We start from the raw sequence: 21,096 nt of genomic DNA on the forward strand, positions 1-21,096 counted from the left end.
AGTCCTGCAATCTGAATCTGAGGAACCACACAAAGGAAAGACCCTAAATAGCCCTGCAAGGGGGATTGGTCACCTAGCTGGGTGACCACCTATCAGGAGGGGGCTCTGACGTCACCTGCTGTCAGTGGCCACTCAGATGCTCTGAGAGTTCCTTGCCAACCTTGAATCCAAGATGGCAAAACCCAGGGACCCTCTGGAGCAGCTCTGAGCCCCACCCTTGGGGTGGTGATGGACAGGGAAGTGGTCACTCCCCTTTCCTTTGTCCAGTTTCATGCCAGAGCAGGGACTGGGGGTCCCTGGAACGGTGTAGACTGGTTTATGCAAGGAGGGCACCAAATGTGCCCTTCAAAGCATTTTGAGTGGTTTGGGGAGGCTACCCCTCCCAAGCTTGTAAAACCTATTTCCAAAGGGAGAGGGTGTAACACCCCTTTTACAAAGGAAATCCTTTGTTCTGCCTTCCTGGGCTTGAGCTTTTCAAGCAACAGGAGGGCAGAAAGCTGTCTGGGAGGTGGTAGCAGCTTGGGCTGCCTGGAAACCCTCAGAAGGCTGTAATGGCAATACTGGGGGTCCTCTAAGGAGCCCCCAGAGTGCATGGAATCATACAACCAATGCTTGCAAAAGCCACGGGGTACAATTCCAACATGTTTGATACCAAGCACGCCTATATTCAGAGTTACCATTATGTAGCTGGACACAGGTAGTTGTTTTGGAGGATTTAGCCCAATAGGAATAGGGATGTGCCCCTCTCCCCAAAAGGAGGTCACGCAAGGAGGGTGTAGCCACCCTCAGGGACAGTAGCCATTGGCTACTGCCCTCTAGCCCTAACACACCCCTAAATTCAGTATTTAGGGGCGACCCTGAACCCAGGAAATCAGATTCCTGATGACCTAACAAGAGGAAGGACTACTGATCTGAAAACGCCGCAGAGAAGGAGGAGACAACAACTGCTTTGGCCCCAGCCCTACCGGCCTGTCTCCTGATTCAAAGAACCTGCAACAACGGCACATCCTGCAAGCCCAGCGACCTCTGCCAACTCCGAGGACTGCCCTGCAAATCCAAAGGACCAAGAAACGTCTGTGGACAGCTGCTCTGTCTAAAACAACAAGAAGAAACCATCTTTAAAGGGACTCTCACCTCACTCCAGAAGCGTGAGCACCCACCACTCTGCACCTGATGCCAATGGCCAGTGTCCAGAGAAACCAGTGCTGCAGAGAAGACCCCCAGCGACTCCAACGACGTGTCCACCCTGAACCGACCTCTCTGGACCCCAACGACGATGCCTGCAGACGGAATCCAGAGGACCCCCCCTTACCGCGACTGCCCGGTAACAAAGAAACCCGACACCTGGAAGAAGCACTGCACCCGCAGCCCTCAGACCTGTGAAGAACCACCCACTGGTGCAGCCACGACCAGCAGGCGGCCCTCATCAGTGCCCAGTCGGTGGCTGGCCCGAGAAGCCCCCCTGTTCCCTGCCTGCATCGTCTGAGTGACCCCCGGGTCCCTCCATTGATCTCTATACAAAACCCGACACCTTGTTTACACACTGCACCCGGCCGCCCCTGTGCCACTGGGGGTGTATTTTGTGCGCCTGTTTGGGACCCATCCAGTGCTCTACCAAACCCCCCTTGTCTGCTCCCCAAGGACACAGGTACTTTCCTGCTAGCAGACTGGAACCAGAGCACCCCTAGTCTCCATAGGTGCCTATGTTATTTGGGCCCCTCTTTAACCACTGCACCTGACCAGCCCTGTGTTGTTGGGGTATGGTGTTTGGGATTGACTTGAACCCCCAACGGTGGGATACCTATGCCATGGAGACTGAACTTGTAAGTACTTTACTTACCACAAAAACTAACCTGTACTTACCTTCCCCAGGAACTGTTGAATTTAGCAATGTGTCCACTTTTAAAATAGCATATTGCCATTTTATGCCAAACTGTGTACATTACTGTTTTTATTCAAAGTCCTATCTTTACCTATGCAAAGTACCTTACATTTAATGTACTTATCTGCAATTTGAATCTTGTGGTTCTAAAATAAATTAAGAAAAGAATATGTTTCTCTATAAAAACCGATTGGCCTGGAGTTAAGTCACTGAGTGTGGGTTCTCATTTATTGCCTCTGTGTGTACAACAAATGCTTAACACTATCTCCTGATAAGCTTAACTGCTCGACCACAATACCACAAATAGAGCATTAGTATTATCTATTATTGCCTCCATCAAGCCTCTTGGGGAACTCCTGGACTCTGTGCACATTATCTCTCACTTTGAGATAGTATATACTGAGCCAGCTTCCTACAGTATAGACTATAACTAATAGAGACAATAGCTTATGTTACCCAGCACGCACTGTTCTTACAGTTTGCATTATAGGATCAGTTCTTGTTTCTGGCTTGTGCAGTTTGGATCTTAGAACACCTCAGGGCTACGAACCCATATTTTTATTGAGGTTTTTCTTTCAGAGTTTTTTTCACACTGAATTTGAGAGCTGTTAAAGACGTCGAACAAGGTCTTCCTTCAATTTAAACATCAGGCGTAGTTTTTCTACAGATTATGTCTTAACGTTTTGTAAATTTTCTGTCCTCTGGGAAGAAGGCAGCTTCTGACCCACATGCCCTGTGTGTGGTCTGTCTGTCTGTCGCAATCACTTTCTGTCAAAGAATGTCCGTTTTGTCAGAAAATTACAAAGAGTGCCCTTAAAGACAGGGAGGGAACACCTGCAAGGAAAGCTGGCAAAATTAAGAGCTGCTGAAGAAAGAAAATATAACAGAAGAAAAAAAGAGACATTCTATTGCACCAATGTAGGAAGCTGGCTATCTATGCAGTGTGACAATGTAGGGGTATACTATGCCAATAGTACAGACGATCCTGTAGACGCTAAAAATAATAACTCTAAATGATCTCATTTGTGGTAGGGTGGCCGAGCAGTTTAGGCTTACCATAGGTCGAGGAAAATGCTGCTTATTGTCCTTCCTCAACCACCTGCTTCGCCCTCTTTTGTAGTTCCTTGGGTAGATGCTCAATGAGGTGTTGCATCTCGTCCCAATGGGCTCTGTCATAGCGCGCAAGTAGTGCTTGAGAGTTAGCGATGCGCCACTGGTTTGCAGCTTGTACTGCGACTCTCTTTCCGGCTGCATCGAACTTGCGGCTCTCTTTATCTGGGGGTGGTGCATCCCCAGATGTGTGGGAGTTGGCTCTCTTGCGAGCTGCTCCTATTACGACGGAATCTGGTGGCAGCTGTGTGGTGATGAAAACAGGGTCTGTGGGAGGTGCTTTATATTTCTTTTCCACCCTTGGTGTTATTGCCCTACTCTTGACCGGCTCCTTAAAGATGTCTTTTACCAGGGAGCATAGGCAGGCTTTGGTATGAGCTGTGGGTGGAGGAGAGGGTGTTGAATAAGAAGTCATCCTCGACTGGTTCTGAGTGGAGGTTTACGTTGTGGAACTCTGCCGCTCTAGCCACCACTTGAGAGTACGCGGTGCTGTCTTCTGGTGGAGATGGCTTTGTAGGGTATGCCTCCGGACTGTTATCTGACACTGGGGCGTCGTATAGGTCCCATGCGTCCTGATCTTGGTCACCCTGGCTCATGGTGGTGTGAGCTGGGGAGTGTGATGGAGTTTGTGCTGGTGAAACGTTAATCACGGGCGGAGGAGAGGGTGGTGGTGTAACTCTTTTCACCACTTTTGGTTGTGGTGTTTGTTCCGTCTGGAACTCCAACCTTCTCTTTCTCCTAATGGGGGGAAGGGTGCTTATTTTTCCTGTCCCCTGCTGAATGAAGATACGCTTTTGCGTATGGTCCACATCAGTTGCTTGTAGCTCTTCCTCAAACCTATGCTTCTGCATTTGGGAGGTTAGCGAGTGCTCTTCTGTATAAGAGCCTGAAGCTGGGTCGCTTGCAGTTTGTTTCGGCATCGAAACTTTGTCTGCGTGTTTTTTCGGCTCCGAGGTGACTTTTTTCCTTTTCGGGGCCGAAACCTCTCGGCGTCGATCTGTTTCGGTGCCGCTGTCTCGGCGTCGAGCCGTGTCCACACCGGCATCTCGGTGTCGAGGCTTGTCTCCAGCACTTTCTCGGTCCCGAGAAGGCTGCGTGCCGGTGTCGCGACCGGAGTCGGACGATCTCGGCACTGTTTGGGCCTTTTTCGGTGCCGACGGTCGGTCACCTAATTTATGGGTCGAGCCATGGCCTGGTGGCAGTGGCGTCCCCTGGGCCTTGTAAATGTTTCTCTGTGTGGTTTTCGACGTCTTACTCACGGTTTGTGTATCGTCGAATCCTTCGGAGTCTGAGTCTTGGATCGAGAAGGTACCTTCCTCTTCCTGTTCCTCGAACTCCCGTTGGGCTGTCGGTGCGGACGCCATCTGAAGTCTTCTGGCTCGACGGTCTCGGAGTGCTTTTCGGGACCGGAACGCACGACAGGCCTCGCAGGTGTCTTCGCTGTGCTCAGGTGACAGGCACAGGTTGCAGACCAAGTGTTGGTCTGTGTAGGGGTATTTATTGTGGCATTTGGGGCAGAAACGGAACGGGGTCCGTTCCATCGGCGTTCTTCAGCACGCGGTCGGGCCGACCAGGCCCCGACGGAGGATCGAAAAAACTACCCCGAAGGGCACCGGAGCTCTTCGATCTTCGATGCGGTGTGGAATCTAAGTACGCCGATCCCGAACGCAACAATACCGACGAAAATCTTCCGAAATTAGCTAATTTTCCGTTCCGAAACTCGGAGCGACAGGAACACGTCCGAACCCGATGGCGGAAAGAAAACAATCGAAGATGGAGTCGACGCCCATGCGCAATGGACACAAAAGGAGGAGTCACTCGGTCCCGTGACTCGAAAGACTTCTTCGAAGAAAAACAACTTGTAACACTCCGGCCCAACACCAGATGGCGGGCTATGCACAACATGTGTATCTACAGCGACAGATGCCATCGAACACCCAGTTTCCTACAACCAGCCTTCTTCAATGAAATGACTCCACAGAAGGCCCTCCAAGAAACAAACAACGTCACCATCATCATTCTAAGCACCTCCCATCATTCATGGGCGCATCAGTGCCAAAGTATTCACCATCACAAGGCTTGAAGGCGACCCCAATCTCGGAGGTACTGCTACGGTACCCATACTGTCAACAACCACTCCACTGACCTCAATACAAGCATTGTCAACACCAGCAACTGAGCAATTCAGGACTAAGTTTACGACCCAACGCTTACTATCTTTTTAGTGCCGGACTTCTCCAAACAGATTATGGAAAAAAAGGATCTTCTGAAAGCCTGGGGTATTGAGGTGGCCATCTATAAAGGCAAGCGATATCCATCCCCGCTACTAGACTTTCGAAACGCGGAAATGCCTAAGGGCATGTGGTCAGTCTTGCATGGAGCACATGCTGCCATCCACCACAGAAGTCACTGAAGAAATGATTAGCGAAAGGAGAGCACCCAAGACCCCCTTGAGACTTCAAATATGGAAGGAAGAAAGGAGGAAAAGACGGTTTTAGGTCAGAGATCTCAGCCTGACTGGAAATGGTCATTTACTATCATCCCCAGGAGCAACGGGCAAAAGCTGATTAGCGAAGGAACAATCCCCACAAGGCGTATTAAGCATTTGCTCGTGGAACATAGGTGGCCTACTGGCAAAGATGAAGGACCAGCAGATTTTTTTAGTTCATTTGACATTATACTCCTACAGGAATCCTGGGCGAAGGAATCAACACCGTTAATAGGATTTATGGAATATTTTAGTCCAGCCACAACAACCAATAGGTCTGGCAGGGAGAAGGGAGGCCTAGCAATCTATTTAGCACAAGCATCCTAGCGAAGATCACAGAACACAAGGAGGAGGATCTACCTTTCAACTAGTCAGGCTTGATGGATGAGGAAAGAATATACAGGAACCATTGATCTTAGTCAATATATACATTAATCCAAAAAAGAAAACAGTTGAAGCCAACAAGTTACTAAACTAACTGGTAAGGATAAAAAGCACAGTACAATCGCATATTGGCTAATTTTGGGTGATTTTAATCTCTATCTGTAAGGAAATGCCTCCTTGGCATGGTTACCCCCTGACTTTTTGCCTTTGCTGATGCCAAGTTATGATTTGAAAGTGTGCTGAGGTCTGCTAACCAGGCCCCACCACCAGTGTTCTTTCCCTAACCTGTACCTTTGTTTCCACAATTGGCACACCCTGGCATCCAGGTAAGTCCCTTGTAACTGGTACCCCTGGTACCAAGGGCCCTGATGCCAAGGAAGGTCTCTAAGGGCTGCAGCATGTCTTATGCCACCCTAGGGACCCCTCACTCAGCACAGACACACTGCCTCACAGCTTGTGTGTGCTGGTGGGGAGAAAATGACTAAGTCGACATGGCACTCCCCTCAGGGTGCCATGCCAACCTCACACTGCCTTTGGCATAGATAAGTCACCCCTCTAGCAGGCCTAACAGCCCTAAGGCAGGGTGCACTATACCATAGGTGAGGGCATGAGTGCATGAGCACCATGCCCCTACAGTGTCTAAGCAAAACCTTAGACATTGTAAGTGCAGGGTAGCCATAAGAGAATATGGTCTGGGAGTCTGTCATGCACGAACTCCACAGCTCCATAATGGCTACACTCAAAACTGGGAAGTTTGGTATCAAACTTCTCAGCACAATAAATGCACACTGATGCCAGTGTACATTTTATTGTAAAATACACCCCAGAGGGCATCTTAGAGATGCCCCCTGAAACCATACCAGACTACCAGTGTGGGCTGACTAGTTTTAGCAGCCTGCCACACACCAGACATGTTGCTGGCCACATGGGGAGAGTGCCTTTGTCACTCTGTGGCTAGTAACAAAGCCTGTACTGGGTGGAGTTGCTTCTCACCTCCCCCTGCAGGAAATGTAACACCTGGCGGTGAGCCTCAAAGACTCACCCCCTTTGTTACAGCACCACAGGGCACTCCAGCTAGTGGAGTTGCTCGCCCCCTCCGGCCACGGCCCCACTTTTGGCAGCAAGGCCGGAGGAGATAATTAGAAAAACAAGGAGGAGTCACTGGCCAGTCAGGACAGCCCCTAAGGTGTCCTGAGCTGAGGTGACTCTGACTTTTAGAAATCCTCCATCTTGCAGATGGATGATTCCCCCAATAGGATTAGGGATGTGCCCCCTCCCCTCAGGGAGGAGGCACAAAGAGGGTGTAGCCACCCTCAGGGCTAGTAGCAATTGGCTACTAACCCCCAGACCTAAACACACCCCTAAATTTAGTATTTAGGGGCCCCCAGAACCTAGCAAGATAGATTCCTGCAACCTAAGACGAAGAAGGACTGCTGAGCTGAAAAACCTGCAGAAAAGACGGAGACACCAACTGCTTTGGCCCCAGCTCTACCAGCCTGTCTCCCCACTTCAAAAGAACTGCTCCAGCGACGCGTTCCACAGGGTCCAGCGACCTCTGAAGCCTCAGAGGACTACCCTGCATCTAAAAGGACCAAGAACTCCCAAGGACAGCGGCACCGCTCCAAGGAAGAAGCATCTTTGCAACAAAGAAGCAAATTTGAAAGAACACACGTTTCCCGCCGGAAGCGTGAGACTTTGCACTCTGCACCCGACGCCCCTGGCTCGACTTGTGGAGAAGGATTAGTTACTTACCTGTAAATCCTAGTTCTCTTCCAGGGGTATCCTCATCAAAGTCATAAACATTGAATATTCCCGCCCTTGTGCGGGGACCCCGGAGCATATATATATAAAATACATACATATTATCATGTGTAAAACAGCAATGCAGGCTATAATCATAAATAGGCTAAAATGCTTTATTTCTATGCAAGTTTTTTTTTTTTTTTTTTTTTTTTTTTTTATATTATAAAATCACAATAGATCATAAATATCTACCTAAGCCCCAAAAGCTGGACTTAGGGAAGTAAACAGCAGTAAATATCAGAGAAAAATAGAAAAAACCACATTGAAAAACAATGAAGCATTCTTAGCCAATAGGCTGCATGCAGGTTAACACAGGAGAACCATAAAAACTTTGGCACCGTGCCTTTAAGACCCTGAGCACCTCCAGTATCCCACCATGCCTCAGGGGTGAAGGGAAGGTGACAGTTGGTTCACAGTTAGGTCAGTACTTTTTTACGGTGACAATCTGTGTAACTGATCAGAAAGATAATCTGTCCTGCACTTCTAGGAGACTTAAGTCCGGGGAGGAGGGTGGGTTGTTTAGGACTTTGATGAGGATACCCCTGGAAGAGAACTAGGATTTACAGGTAAGTAACTAATCCTTCTCTTCCAGGGGATCCTCATCAATAGTCATAAACATTGAATAGATTAGCAAGCCCATCCCTAAACTCTGCGGACTGTCCGAAAGAAGTGCAGGAAAGAATACATATTCATGCAAATAGATTTCTAAGAGAGGCCTGCCCCACCTGGGCATCCGCTCTTGCATCCGAGTCTAAACAGTAATGCTTAGTAAAGGTATGCACAGACTTCCATGTAGCAGCCTTACAAATCTCGGAAATTGGTACATTGTTAAGGAGGGCAGCAGTAGCCGCTTTTCCCCTTGTGGAATGCGCTTTTGGCCTAGCCAGTAATTGCTTATTAGCCAGTTGGTAAGTGTTAACAATACAAGACACAATCCATCTTGATATAGTTCGTTTAGACGCTGCCTCTCCTGTTCTTAAATGACCATAATTCAGAAACAAATGGTTAGAATGTCTAATCGGTTTTGTTTTGTCCAAATAGAATTTCAGCACTCTTTTTAAGTCTAAAGAATGCAATGCTTTCTCAGCCGGAGTCTCCGGATTGGGAAAGAAAGTCGGTAAAGATATAGTCTGATTGATATGGAATTCTGACACCACCTTCGGAAGGAAAGATGGGTGAGTTCGCAGAACCACTCTATTATCGTGAAAAACCGTGTACGGTTCTCTGCAAGACAGAGCCTGAATTTCGCTGACCCTCCTCGCTGAAGTAATGGCCACCAAAAAAGCCGTCTTCCACGTAAGGTGCTGTAAAGAGGCCTTGTGGATAGGTTCAAAGGGAGGGCCCATAAGTTTTGACAGGACTACATTCAGTTCCCATGGAGGAGAAGGTCTCCGAATGGGAGGAAAAACCTTTTTCAAGCCTTCTAAAAAAATCCTTGACTACAGGTATCGTAAAGAAGGATTCCTGAGAAGGCGACTTACGATACGCTGTAATTGCAGATAAATGAACCTTAATAGAAGATACCTGCAGACCAGACTTCGCCAGATGAAGTAAATAGGATAGTATGACGTCCTCCTGAGCTCGTATGGGATTTATACCTTGTTGAGAGCACCAGATGTAAAATCTCTTCCACTTAAAAGCGTAAGAACGCCGCGTGGAAGGTCGTTTTGACTCTTTCAAGATGCCCATGCACTCCTGTGAGAGCCCTAGGTGCCCATACTGAAGGAATTCAGGAGCCATGCTGTCAAGCTCAGAGAGGGAAGATTGGGATGTAGGATTCTGCCTTCCATTCTGCTCAGGAGATCCGGTCTGCACGGCAACCTCCTGTGAGGTCTTTCCGATAAGTTGAGTAGGTCCGTGTACCAGAATTGGCGGGGCCATTGTGGCGCTATCAGAATCATTCTGGTTCTGGAGTTGTAAAATTTGTTGATTACTGTCGGTATGAGGGGAATCGGTGGAAAGGCGTAGAGAAAAGTCCCTGACCAGTTGATCAACAGGGCATTCCCTTGAGATCCCGGACGGCAGAACCTGGACGCGAAGTCTGGGCATTTTTTGTTTGTTTCGTCTGCAAAGAGATCCAACTGAGGTCGACCCCATTGACCGAAGATGTCCTCGACGACTTCGTCGTGTAGCACCCAGTCGTGCGCGTCTTCCAGATGTCTGCTCAGGAAATCTGCCTCTACGTTTTGCTGACCTGGCAGGTGTACCGCTGTGATAGACATTCCCCTGGCCAGGAGCCAATGCCATATCGTTTGGGATTCTCGAGACAGAGGTAGTGATCTTGTTCCCCCCTGTTTGTTCAGGTAATACATTGTGGTTGTATTGTCTGTCTGAACTAGGATAGATTTCCCCTGAACCAATGGAGAGAAAGATTTGAGAGCCAGATGGACTGCTCTGAGTTCCAGTAGATTTATGTGATAGTTCTTTTCCTTGTCGGACCAAAGACCCTGAGCTTGGAAGGAACCCAGATGAGCACCCCAACCCTGAAGAGACGCATCCGTTACTAGAGTGTCGACTGGAATTGTCTGGTGAAACGGAGAACCTATCGACAGGTGAGGTCTGTGCATCCACCATTGTAGTGATTGAAAAGCCACTGCTGGTAGTCGAACTCTGTCCTCCCAGTGACCAGTCTTTTGGCTCCAATTGTTCTCTAATGCCTCCTGAAGGGGCCTCATGCGTAGCCTGGCATTCGGGACAATGAAGATGCATGAAGCCATGGAGCCCAGAAGCGATGTCACCTGACGAGCTGTAGGTGCATCGGCTGTTAATAGATGTTGACACTTCCTGTGGATTGATAAAAGTCGTTCCTCCGAAGGATACACTCTTTGGAGCTCTGTGTTTAGTATCGCTCCCAGGTAGTGGAGGTTTTGTGTTGGAATCAAGGTTGACTTGTCGTGGTTGATTTGAAGACCTAGAGACTCGAAAGTTCTTAGAACGATATCTCGATGTTTTCTCGCCTGATCCGGAGATGAGGCCTTCACTAGCCAGTCGTCCAGGTAGGGGTAGACGAATATTTTTTGTCTTCGAAGGTGTGCCGCTACCACTGCTACACATTTTGACAAGACTCGGGGTGCAGACTTCAGGCCGAATGGAAGGACTCTGAATTGGTAGTGCTGTGACGCTATCTGGAAACGTAAAAATTTCCGATGTTTGGTTGCTATTGGGATGTGAAAATATGCATCCTGTAGGTCGATGGAGCACATCCAGTCTCCCTGATGCAGTTGCTGGACAATCTGGTGAAGGGCTAGCATCCTGAACTTTTGTTTTCTTATGTACTTGTTCAGGAGCCGTAAGTCCAGAATTGGTCTGAAGAGGCCCTGTTGACCTTTTTTCGCCACCAGAAAGTAACAGGAGTACACCCCTTTTCCTTTTTGTGCCGGAGGAACCTTTTCTACAGCTTTCTTTTGTAGGAGTGCGAGAACTTCCTTGCGTAGCAGGCTGAGATGAGAAGGGAAACACCTTGCTGGCGGCAAGTGTGGAGGAGGTTTTTTGAAAAGGAGAGAATAGCCATGTTCGACAATATTGAGCACCCATTTGTCTTTTGTGATTGAGTGCCACTCGCGAAGATGATGCGTAACACTTCCCCCCACCGGAGTGGTGCACAGTGCTGAGGGAAGCAATGCCTCATTGCTTTGATGGTGTCTTTGCTGTAGACTGTTGAGGTCTACTTGACCCTCTGTCTCTTGTGGGTCTACGTGCCTGAAACAGGGGACGTCCCTGTCGTTGTTGTGGCCTTTGAGACCAGTGAGGGGTTTGAACCCTCTGCTGGAATGGTCGTCTGTCATACGGCCTGTACCTCCGCCTGAAGTCTTTTTTACGTTCCAGGCCCACTGCCCTCATCGTGTCGACTTCCGTTTTCATTCGGGCCATCTCTTCATCTGCGTGGGTACCGAACAACGAACTCCCGCTGAATGGGAGGTTCAAAATGCGCTGCTGTGCTTCCTGTTTCAGACCCGTGAGCCGTAGCCAGGAAGACCTCCTAGCGCAGATTCCGTGCGCATACCCATGCGCAGCCAAATCCGCCCCGTCCGCCGCCGCGCTGATGACCTGGTTAGATACTAGGCCCCCTTCCTGCAAGATTTCCTGGAAGTCCTGTCTATCTTCCCTGGGCAACTTTTCTGTAAATCTGTGGAGTGAGTCCCACAGAGAGCGGTCATATCTGCCCAGAAGTGCTGAGGCGCTGGAGACCTTCATAGCAGATGCCGCCGTACCGCACATCTTTCTCCCCAGAGAGTCTAGGTGTCTGCTCTCCTTATCCGGGGGGACTGTGGAAGATGATGCCACAGAGTGTGTTTTTCTGGCTGCGGCTAAGATCACAGAGTCCGGTGGCGGATCCTTCCGCAGGAATAAAGGATCTTGTTCCGGAGCTTTGTATTTCTTTTGAATCCTAGCCGGGGCAGACTTGAGAGTGGCTGGAGACAGAAAAGTGTCCATAGTCGGTTGCAGCAAACCCGGTACTAGTGGCAGCAGTTTTCTCGAGACTGATCTGTGTTGTAGGGTCTCAAAGATAACTGAGGATGAGGTGGCCGGCTCTGGTACCTCAATATTTAGCTTCTGCGCTCCCCTTAGAAGAACCTCATTAAAAGTGGTGATATCATCCACCGGGGAAATCCTAGCAGGTGGAGAATCTGTGAGTGTGGGGGAGTAGCGCCCCACAGACGATCCTGAAGAAGACCAAGAAGGTGATCTTCTGCGTGGTGTTCGTGACCTGGTTCTCCTTCGGGAACGGGACCTGCTCCGAGAGGCTGTAGCCGAGTGTGCAGGTCTTGTGGTCGGCTGACGAGAAGCAGAACAAGCCCGTCCTGCTCTAGCTGTAGGCGATGGCGTTCTCGGTAATGAGGCAGTAGGAGAATACATCCTCGAGTATTGTGAATCCGGGGATGCTGTGATGGGAGAAACATGCCCCGATGCTCTGGAATGGGATGATGCACTCCTTATAGAGACCACCGGTGAGGGAGCTTTGTCCGCTGGCTCTACTGCCTGTGACACAGCTGAAGGTTGTGTCGACGTCGATTGTATCCTCGACGTCGAAGGTTGCGATGGCTGGTCTGCTCTCGACGTCGAAGGTCTTGACGTCGGAGGTCTTACCGTCGAGTGTCTTGATGCCGATCGCCTATCACGGGACCTGGACCTACTCGCCGTCGTGTGTCTCGACGTTGAGCGGCGAGTGGTCGACGGCGGATGTTCATGCCGTCGGGGTGTTTTTGGTGTCGTGTCCTTCGACGCCAAGGGGTGAGACGTTCTCACCGGCGAACGGGAGCGCCGGAGATGACTCGACGCCGAACGGCGGCCTGCCGTCGACGGAGATGTACCCCTGTGTCCATGCTTCGACGTTTTGTCCCTCGACGTCGGTCTGGTCGCCGTCGACGGCGATCTATGCCGGTGAGACGGTGGTGCCGATGACGTCGATGGAGAACAAACAGGTACAATCCTACCTGTCGACGTCGATCGGGCCATTCCTTCTGCTGTAGGTCTGGGAAGTGAAGAGGATGTTGACTTTTTCCTCTCCTGAAGCCCATGTAGCCTGATCTTCTCTCTGTCTTTGAGAGTCCTCCTTGACATGTTCTTACAATACTTGCAGGTGTCAGGACAGTGACTCTGTGGCAGGCAGACAATACACAGAGAGTGTGGGTCTGACTGGGCTTTCTTCTTCCCACAAGAGGGACATTTTACAAAAAGAGAAGGCATTTTTCTGTCAGAAAAAACCTTCCTAGCTCAGACAAAGATATTACTTGTCGAGTGAAAAGTGAAAAACGCTTTTTTAAAGAATTTTTCTGAGGAAAACTCAGAAAAACTGAGAGCTCAATGCTCCAGGATCCTCTCAGAAGAAGCCGGAAAAAAGAACTGGAACCAACTGTCACCTTCCCTTCACCCCTGAGGCATGGTGGGATACTGGAGGTGCTCAGGGTCTTAAAGGCACGGTGCCAAAGTTTTTATGGTTCTCCTGTGTTAACCTGCATGCAGCCTATTGGCTAAGAATGCTTCATTGTTTTTCAATGTGGTTTTTTCTATTTTTCTCTGATATTTACTGCTGTTTACTTCCCTAAGTCCAGCTTTTGGGGCTTAGGTAGATATTTATGATCTATTGTGATTTTATAATATATAAAAAAAAAAAAAAAAAAAAAAAAAAAACTTGCATAGAAATAAAGCATTTTAGCCTATTTATGATTATAGCCTGCATTGCTGTTTTACACATGATAATATGTATGTATTTTATATATATATGCTCCGGGGTCCCCGCACAAGGGCGGGAATATTCAATGTTTATGACTATTGATGAGGATCCCCTGGAAGAGAACCAAAGGTTACAGGGAGGACTCCCTGGCGACTGCGAGCCCGTGAGTAGGAAGAGTTGACCCCGCCGACCCCTCCACAGCGACGCCTGCAGAGGGAATCCAGAGGCTCCCCCTGACCGCGACTGCCTGCTTCTAAGAACCAGACGCCTGGTAAGGACACTGCACCCGCAGCCCCCAGGACCTGAAGGCTCCGACCTCCAGTGCAGGAGCGACCCCCAGGTGGCCCTCTCCCTTGTCCAGGTGGTGGCTAGCCCGAGGAGCCCCCCCTTGCCTGCATCGCTGAATAGACCCCTAGGTCTCCCATTGAACTACATTGCGAACCAGACGCCTGTTTGCACACTGCACCCAGCTGCCCCCGTGCCGCTGAGGGTGTACGTTTTTGTGCTGACTTGTGCCCCCCCGATGCCCTACAAAACCCCCCTGGTCTGCCCTCCGAAGACGCGGGTACTTACCTGCTGGCAGACTGGAACCGGGGCACCCCCTTCTCCATTGAAGCCTATGTGTTTTGGGCACCACTTGGACCTCTGCACTTGACCGGCCCTGAGCTGCTGGTGTGGTAACTTTGAGGTTGCTCTGAACCCCCAACGGTGGGCTACCTTGGACCCAACTTTGAACCCTGTAGGTGGTTTACTTACCTACAAAACTAACAAACACTTACCTCCCCCAGGAACTGTTGAAAAGTGCACTGTGTCCAGTTTTAAAATAGCTTATTGCCATTTGTATGAAAACTGTATATGCTATTTTGCTAATTCAAAGTTCCTAAGTGAAATACCTTTCATTTAAAGTATTGTTTGTAAATCTTGAACCTGTGGTTCTTAAAATAAACTAAGAAAATATATTTTTCTATATAAAAACCTATTGGCCTGGAATTGTCTTTGAGTGTGTGTTCCCCATTTATTGCCTGTGTGCGTACAACAAATGATTAACACTACCCTCTGATAAGCCTACTGCTCGACCACACTACCACAAAATCTTACCTCTAAGGGGAACCCTTGGACTCTGTGCATGCTATTTCTTACTTTGAAATAGTGCATACAGAGCCAACTTCCTACACTACAGTATCTATTCCATAATCCTGGTGAAGATCATATTCAAACAGTGGCATTGGTGCCCAGCCAAACTCTCCCAATAAAGTAGGACAGATAAGTTAGGGGAGAGTTTCATACGCACCTGTGAATCTGTAAGCCTGTTTGTGCTAAATGGTCAGAAGTCACCAGACATCCCTCCAACATGGACAAGATCCTCCGGGAAAGCGGTTTCTTACCTAGATTACACACTGGAAGCTCCTGCTTTGTACACATTAGTCAGTGACTTTAGTATTATGGACCGCATGGAAAGTTATCACAAGCCGCAGATTATCGGGATTCAATCATCACCATATAAGCCAGAGGAAGCGGTAGCCTTGAAAGGGGTGATTGGTACTGAAAACCTAAAGCGACTGAAGTGGTCATCTAATACTACTGAAAGCCAAACAGAAGAGGTCTATTAAGGCTAGAATCAATGGCTATGAGTTTGGCCAATTTGACAGAGGTCTGGGAGAACTTTGCTACTGATCTCAAACAAAGACTCCTCAGGAAATACAAGAAAGGGAGTACAATTGAATTTTCATAAACGCTTACATATACCGCAGGCAGTTCATAAAAGGAAAGCAGTTGTAGGTAAACTACTAAGACAATGGATCACTATTGTCCGCCTTGTGAGAGCAAAGGAAACTGATTAAAAGGGAACTATGGTCCTTTAAAAAAAAAAATCAGCAGGAGACACTTTGGGCCAAACTACACTATGTGTCCAAAACATCTGACTCCAAAAGATTCTGGAAACTCATTAATACAATAGGTAATGGTCCAAAGGCAGCTAATAGTGCAAACATAACAGAGGAAGCTTGGGTGTGCTACTTAAAGTCTCATCTAAGAGAGTTGCCCACTGAAGGAGGACCGCTAACTCAGTGGTTCACAAAAAATTAGGAACCCAATGTTTCGAATAATTTGAAGATCACAACATCAGAATTAATGAAAATCATCGGGAAGTCACGAACTGACTGTGCACCTGGCCCAACGGTTTACAGCAGGCACTATTTAAACAAGCAACAGAAAGATGGGCCAATTTCATGGCTGCAATGTTCAATCACATGCTTACAACAGGAATTGTCCCGGCAACCTGGAGAGGTTCAATAATCCACCCCATATACAAGGGAGGGAATGCTGCTTCACCAAGCAATTACAGATTAATTGCCCTTTTAGACGTTGACTTCAAGTATTTTTCATCTTGCGTGCTGCAATACTTAGAGACATGGATTGCAGATAACAACATACTGCCTTTAAATCAAAGCGGCTTCACCAAGTATCAAGGAACGTTAACGAACCTTATGGCACTGGGACTGATTATCAACAGAGCAAAAACAACTGGGACTTCCACCTATCCATGCTTTGTTGACTTTAAAGCTGCCTTTGATTGTGTCCCCCGTTACAAATTATGGGCCAAACTACAGCTTTGGGGGTTACCAGCTACTATTTTAAATGGCATCACATTGATTTACTCTGATACATGGATGAAGGTTAAATTGGAGGGGGGAGAGGGTTCACACCTATCTGGGCAGTTAAAACAACAGTTGGTGTTAAACAAGGCTGTGTATTGGCCCCAACACTTTTTAACCTGTACAATGAGGATATCTCTGCGAAGCTAAACGATCAATCAGCCCACTTCCCCTCTCTAGGTGGCCAACAACTATATAATATGTTATATGCAGATTACCTATTATTGCTTAGTAACACCAGAATAGGCATGCAAAAACTGCTAAACAATTTGGAAGAGTATGCAAGAACAAACGAATTAGAAATTAACCATAACAAATCTAAAATTATTACTCTCAATTGCAGACCCACTAGCCAGCGTAAATGGTATCTGAATGGAAAGACCTTAGAGGAAGTAAGCTCATACAGATACCTAGGAGTCGTGATAGATGTCAGAGGTAATTATGAGTCACAAAAAGAAGCAATAAAAAATAAGGAGCACACACTTGTTCACGCCTTTGGCAAGCTTGCAAATTCAATCTGTGGCCATGCTCTGAATCCACTGACAGCCACAATGAGAGCAAAATTACTTCCAACCCTCACGTATGGGGCCGAAATAATGAGGGGGATGGAGGTATCTCTCCTGGATAAATGTCTGGTAGACATATAAGCGTGTCTTTCGGTTACCAGGACCAGGTCAGACTGGAATTTATGTTGGTTAAGCAGTCGCTGGCTCGTCCTGCGGCATATATCAAATGCTGTTACAAACTGAGCTGAGCCCCAAAAGGGCCACTAGCTAATTTAGTTTGGCAGGAAATTATTTTAGAAAGAGGTAATAGCAATTACAAAAGGTATCTGAAAAGACTAATTCTTTTGAACTTAGGCGATGTATGGAATCAGCCACTTCCCATTCTGGCTTTCAACAAAGCAGTGAATAAACCAAGTAAATTATACAGCTGGCTAGAAGACAGGGATGCTCTGGCTAAAAGGTCGCATGGTTGGTTAATTCTCTATTCATATAAAACTCTCAAAGAATCACCATTTTTATGGCTGCCCCTTGTTCATGGAAAATCAAACAACGCTTTCTAAGGCACAGGCTGGATGAAGTTCCAACGCTAGACCTCATGCCAAAATGCAAGAAGGGGCCGCTAGCGGGAACCCATGAATGCCGCCCATGTGATCTGGCGGAAGATAACTTGGTGCATGTGGTCTGCATTTGCACAGCTTTGACGCCTGAAAGAAGACGCTTATTGAAAAAACAACTAAATGTCTTAGGGATCAGATCATGTAGACAAGCATTAACTGAAGCATTTAATCCACGAAACATCATTTTGAATATTAGGCTGATTCAATTTTTGGAAATATTTTCCTCCAAAATTGCATGTGCTAGTGATAGGGAGGGCGCCAATGGAAACAAAATCCATCTACTATGAATACGTATATTAATGAGAGGAAGGCTCTTAGGTAACGTCGCTGTGCATCCAGTCAACCGTATATTTAGGTAATGTACCAGCAACTAAGAGGGGGGAAATCTGTAAAATGTATAAAATTATTTTTATTTCACATTTTTTATTGCAATAAAAATGTCTTAGAGCACCAATCCTGTTCTGTTAATTTTATGTTGAAGGAATATTTTTATGGTTTTAATTAACTAATAAAATAAACATTCATTCACTTTCATATTCAACGTCAGACACCTAATCACCTTCATTCATCAACTAAGCACTCTACTGTACTATCTTAGACTCGGAAACACACCCATATCTTGGTTCCAAGAATGTCTTTTTTACTGCTGAAGTTGAGACTTTCATCACTGAGACAATCATCTGTATCAATACAATCATTGTGTTTAAGTAAATTCGTTGATCCTGTAGAAGAGCCAGTTATTTCCAAGAGGCCAAAACTAATCATCCCTGCAGGAGACACTGCTCTACCTCCACTCTCAGAATCAACTGTTCCTTATACACTTTCAGTGCCTGTAACTCCACGAGGACTCGCTCTTCTACTGGTTCCAAGGCCAACTGAACTATCTAGTACTCCTCCAAGAACTCTGAAAAGACAAAATAACTACTCCATCAACATGTTCAAGTACAATTTTGTATTATACAGATCTATATACCAACGCCCTACAGATTCTCCACAAGCTCCCCCGGCAGATGACAACTTAACCTTTCAAGGTGTTCTCATCAGAGGAATAGCTAAATTGAATATACAGATAGAAGTCCCACATACTAGCCTCAGTCATCATTGAGACTTTACAACCAAGGTCTTCTTCAAGACCTATTCTCCCTCTGGTTCAAGGGTTTATGGAGCTGGCATTGGAAACATTTCTGATTCCAGCCACTTTGAAGTCGGCAACACTAAGACTTGTTAAAAAACATAAATAATTAAAGTGGCAGAACAAAATACAGTTTTCCTGAGACAAGAACCATAGCCTGATTCTGTAATTGTTTCTGCACTTAGGAAGCAACACCCATCAGCTCCAGATCCCCTTACCCCCAGCCTTCAGTCCCCCAGGACCATTCCAATAATGAGAGGTTTACCTCCAATATCGAAAGAATGTATTTAAAAGTGGTGTGGGTCCCCAAACAGTCACACCTATTCTATGTTCATTACTATCTGTGAGAATCCTATAATGTAAAAGATGAGGATTCCGCAGTTAGAAGCAACTAGACTATACTGAATAGAAGGCAGCCTATCTCTACCCCCACCCCCCCAAAGGTCCCTTCTCTCAAACACTCTCTTTAAGGTATTTCCAATGACCCCTCAAAAGCTCCTTAACATGAGGGATAAAAATGTATGATGTCACTGAACCCTATGATGCCAAGGAAAGAGGATTCACCCAAAGAAAAATCCATTTCAGGACCTTACAAGACTTCTGAAGTGAGGAACCCATATACCCTTGTTGCTTTCATTTCTGTGAACATTCCTAGAACACTTACCTCCTTATTGACATAGGTCCACTTTGACCAGTCTTTTTCAGATGAAACTGCTTTTATTTCTAAAATTGAATGTTTAGAGGTGACTACAGAACCCAGCATGCAACCATTCTATCTTTTCTTATATGTAACAGTTGAAACAGCTAACAGATTTTTAAAGTCATTGCGTCAGGTGTTTTAAAAGCAGCAGCAAAATAAACCTTCCACGCACAAAAAAAGAAAAGAAAAGGGCACTGAACTAGAAAGTTATACTTAATAATGGAGCATCAACAGTAACCATCACGCCAAGCAGGTGAAACTATTTTAATTAATGGTATGACTTGATGTGCGCAACACAAGAAGGCAAGCATCACTGAACGCGCAATCAACTTAAAGGTGGCAGTGGTAGTATTCCTAAGTATGAGAAATGGAGGTAGATGAGAATTAAGAGGATAAAAAAATGTAGGTATAACATATTCTTCAGATTTTTGCATCCTGCAGTGTTGGGGAACATCCACAAAAGATGGCAAAGTTTCAACTGTACATGTGGGTGAGGTCTACTCTTTCATAGATCATACCTTCACTGGATTTTCATCATAGGTGGGAGTACCGAGATCCATTTCTGCTTCATGCTCTTGGTGACCATCATCTATAGGGCTGTCCCAAACAGGAGGATCCCACTGTGTTTGCCTAGGGAAAGTCAAATTTAATTTTCGTTTCAGAAACATGAAAGCATACATGATACTACAAATTAACCGAATGTGACAAAGTAAGGGATGCTTATAATAATTAAAAGAAAGCTCTCAATCACTACTTTTGTATAGCACCCATTTAGCTGTCAATACCTCTAGTTTAAATATAAGTGAACAATAATAATACATTTCCCTAAGAACAATCAGAAAAGGTTCATTAAAGTATCTTTGAGTCACCAAGAACTGAAAATGTAAAAATTCTGGACATTTTGCAAAGGACAATGAAAATGCATGTATTGTGATGCATCAACTTAGAACATGGCTACTGTTCCGTGAATAGCACCCTGGCAATATAATGAAAATGTCACTTACCCAGTGTACATCTGTTCGTGGCATCAGTCGCAGTAGATTCGCATGTTCTGCAATAGCTCGCCATCTGGTGTTGGGCCGGAGTGTTACAAGTTGTTTTTCTTCGAAGAAGTCTTTCGAGTCACGGGACCGAGTGACTCCTCCTTTTGTCTCCATTGCGCATGGGCGTCGACTCTATCCTCGATTGTTTTTCCCCGCAGAGGGTGAGGTAGGAGTTGAATTGTAGTAATAGTGCCCATGCAATGGAGTGACTAAGTATGCACCTATTTAAGGTTGAGATGATACATATATAAATAATTGAAGGTAACTTCTAAACTGCTACAGGCTCCCGGGGAGGCGGGTGGGCACATGCGAATCTACTGCGACTGATGCCACGAACAGATGTACACTGGGTAAGTGACATTTTCAGTTCGATGGCATCTGTCGCTGTAGATACGCATGTTCTGCATAGACTAGTAAGCAGTTATTTCCCCAAAAGCGGTGGATCAGCCTGTAGGAGTGGAAGTAGTCTGAAATAATGTCCTTAATACGGCTTGACCTACTGTGGCTTGTTGTGCGGATAACACGTCTACACAGTAGTGCTTGGTGAATGTGTGAGGCGTAGACCATGTGGCTGCCTTACATATTTCTTGCATTGGGATGTT

General features: G+C 46.7%; 1 protein-coding gene across 3 annotated transcripts in view; it reads right to left on the reverse strand.

The window, feature by feature from the left end:
• SETD2 (SET domain containing 2, histone lysine methyltransferase) overlaps positions 1 to 21,096 on the reverse strand; it is a 1,164,442-nt gene that overhangs the window by 197,506 nt on the left and 945,840 nt on the right. For all 3 annotated transcript variants that reach the window (XM_069210931.1, XM_069210934.1, XM_069210932.1), the window contains one exon: positions 19,970 to 20,081. In XM_069210931.1, coding sequence (XP_069067032.1) covers positions 19,970 to 20,081 — 112 coding nt within the window. The remainder of the gene's footprint in view (positions 1 to 19,969; positions 20,082 to 21,096) is intronic.

The sequence above is a fragment of the Pleurodeles waltl genome, chromosome 10 (assembly GCF_031143425.1).
Source record: "Pleurodeles waltl isolate 20211129_DDA chromosome 10, aPleWal1.hap1.20221129, whole genome shotgun sequence".
NCBI classification, from domain to species: domain Eukaryota; kingdom Metazoa; phylum Chordata; class Amphibia; order Caudata; family Salamandridae; genus Pleurodeles; species Pleurodeles waltl.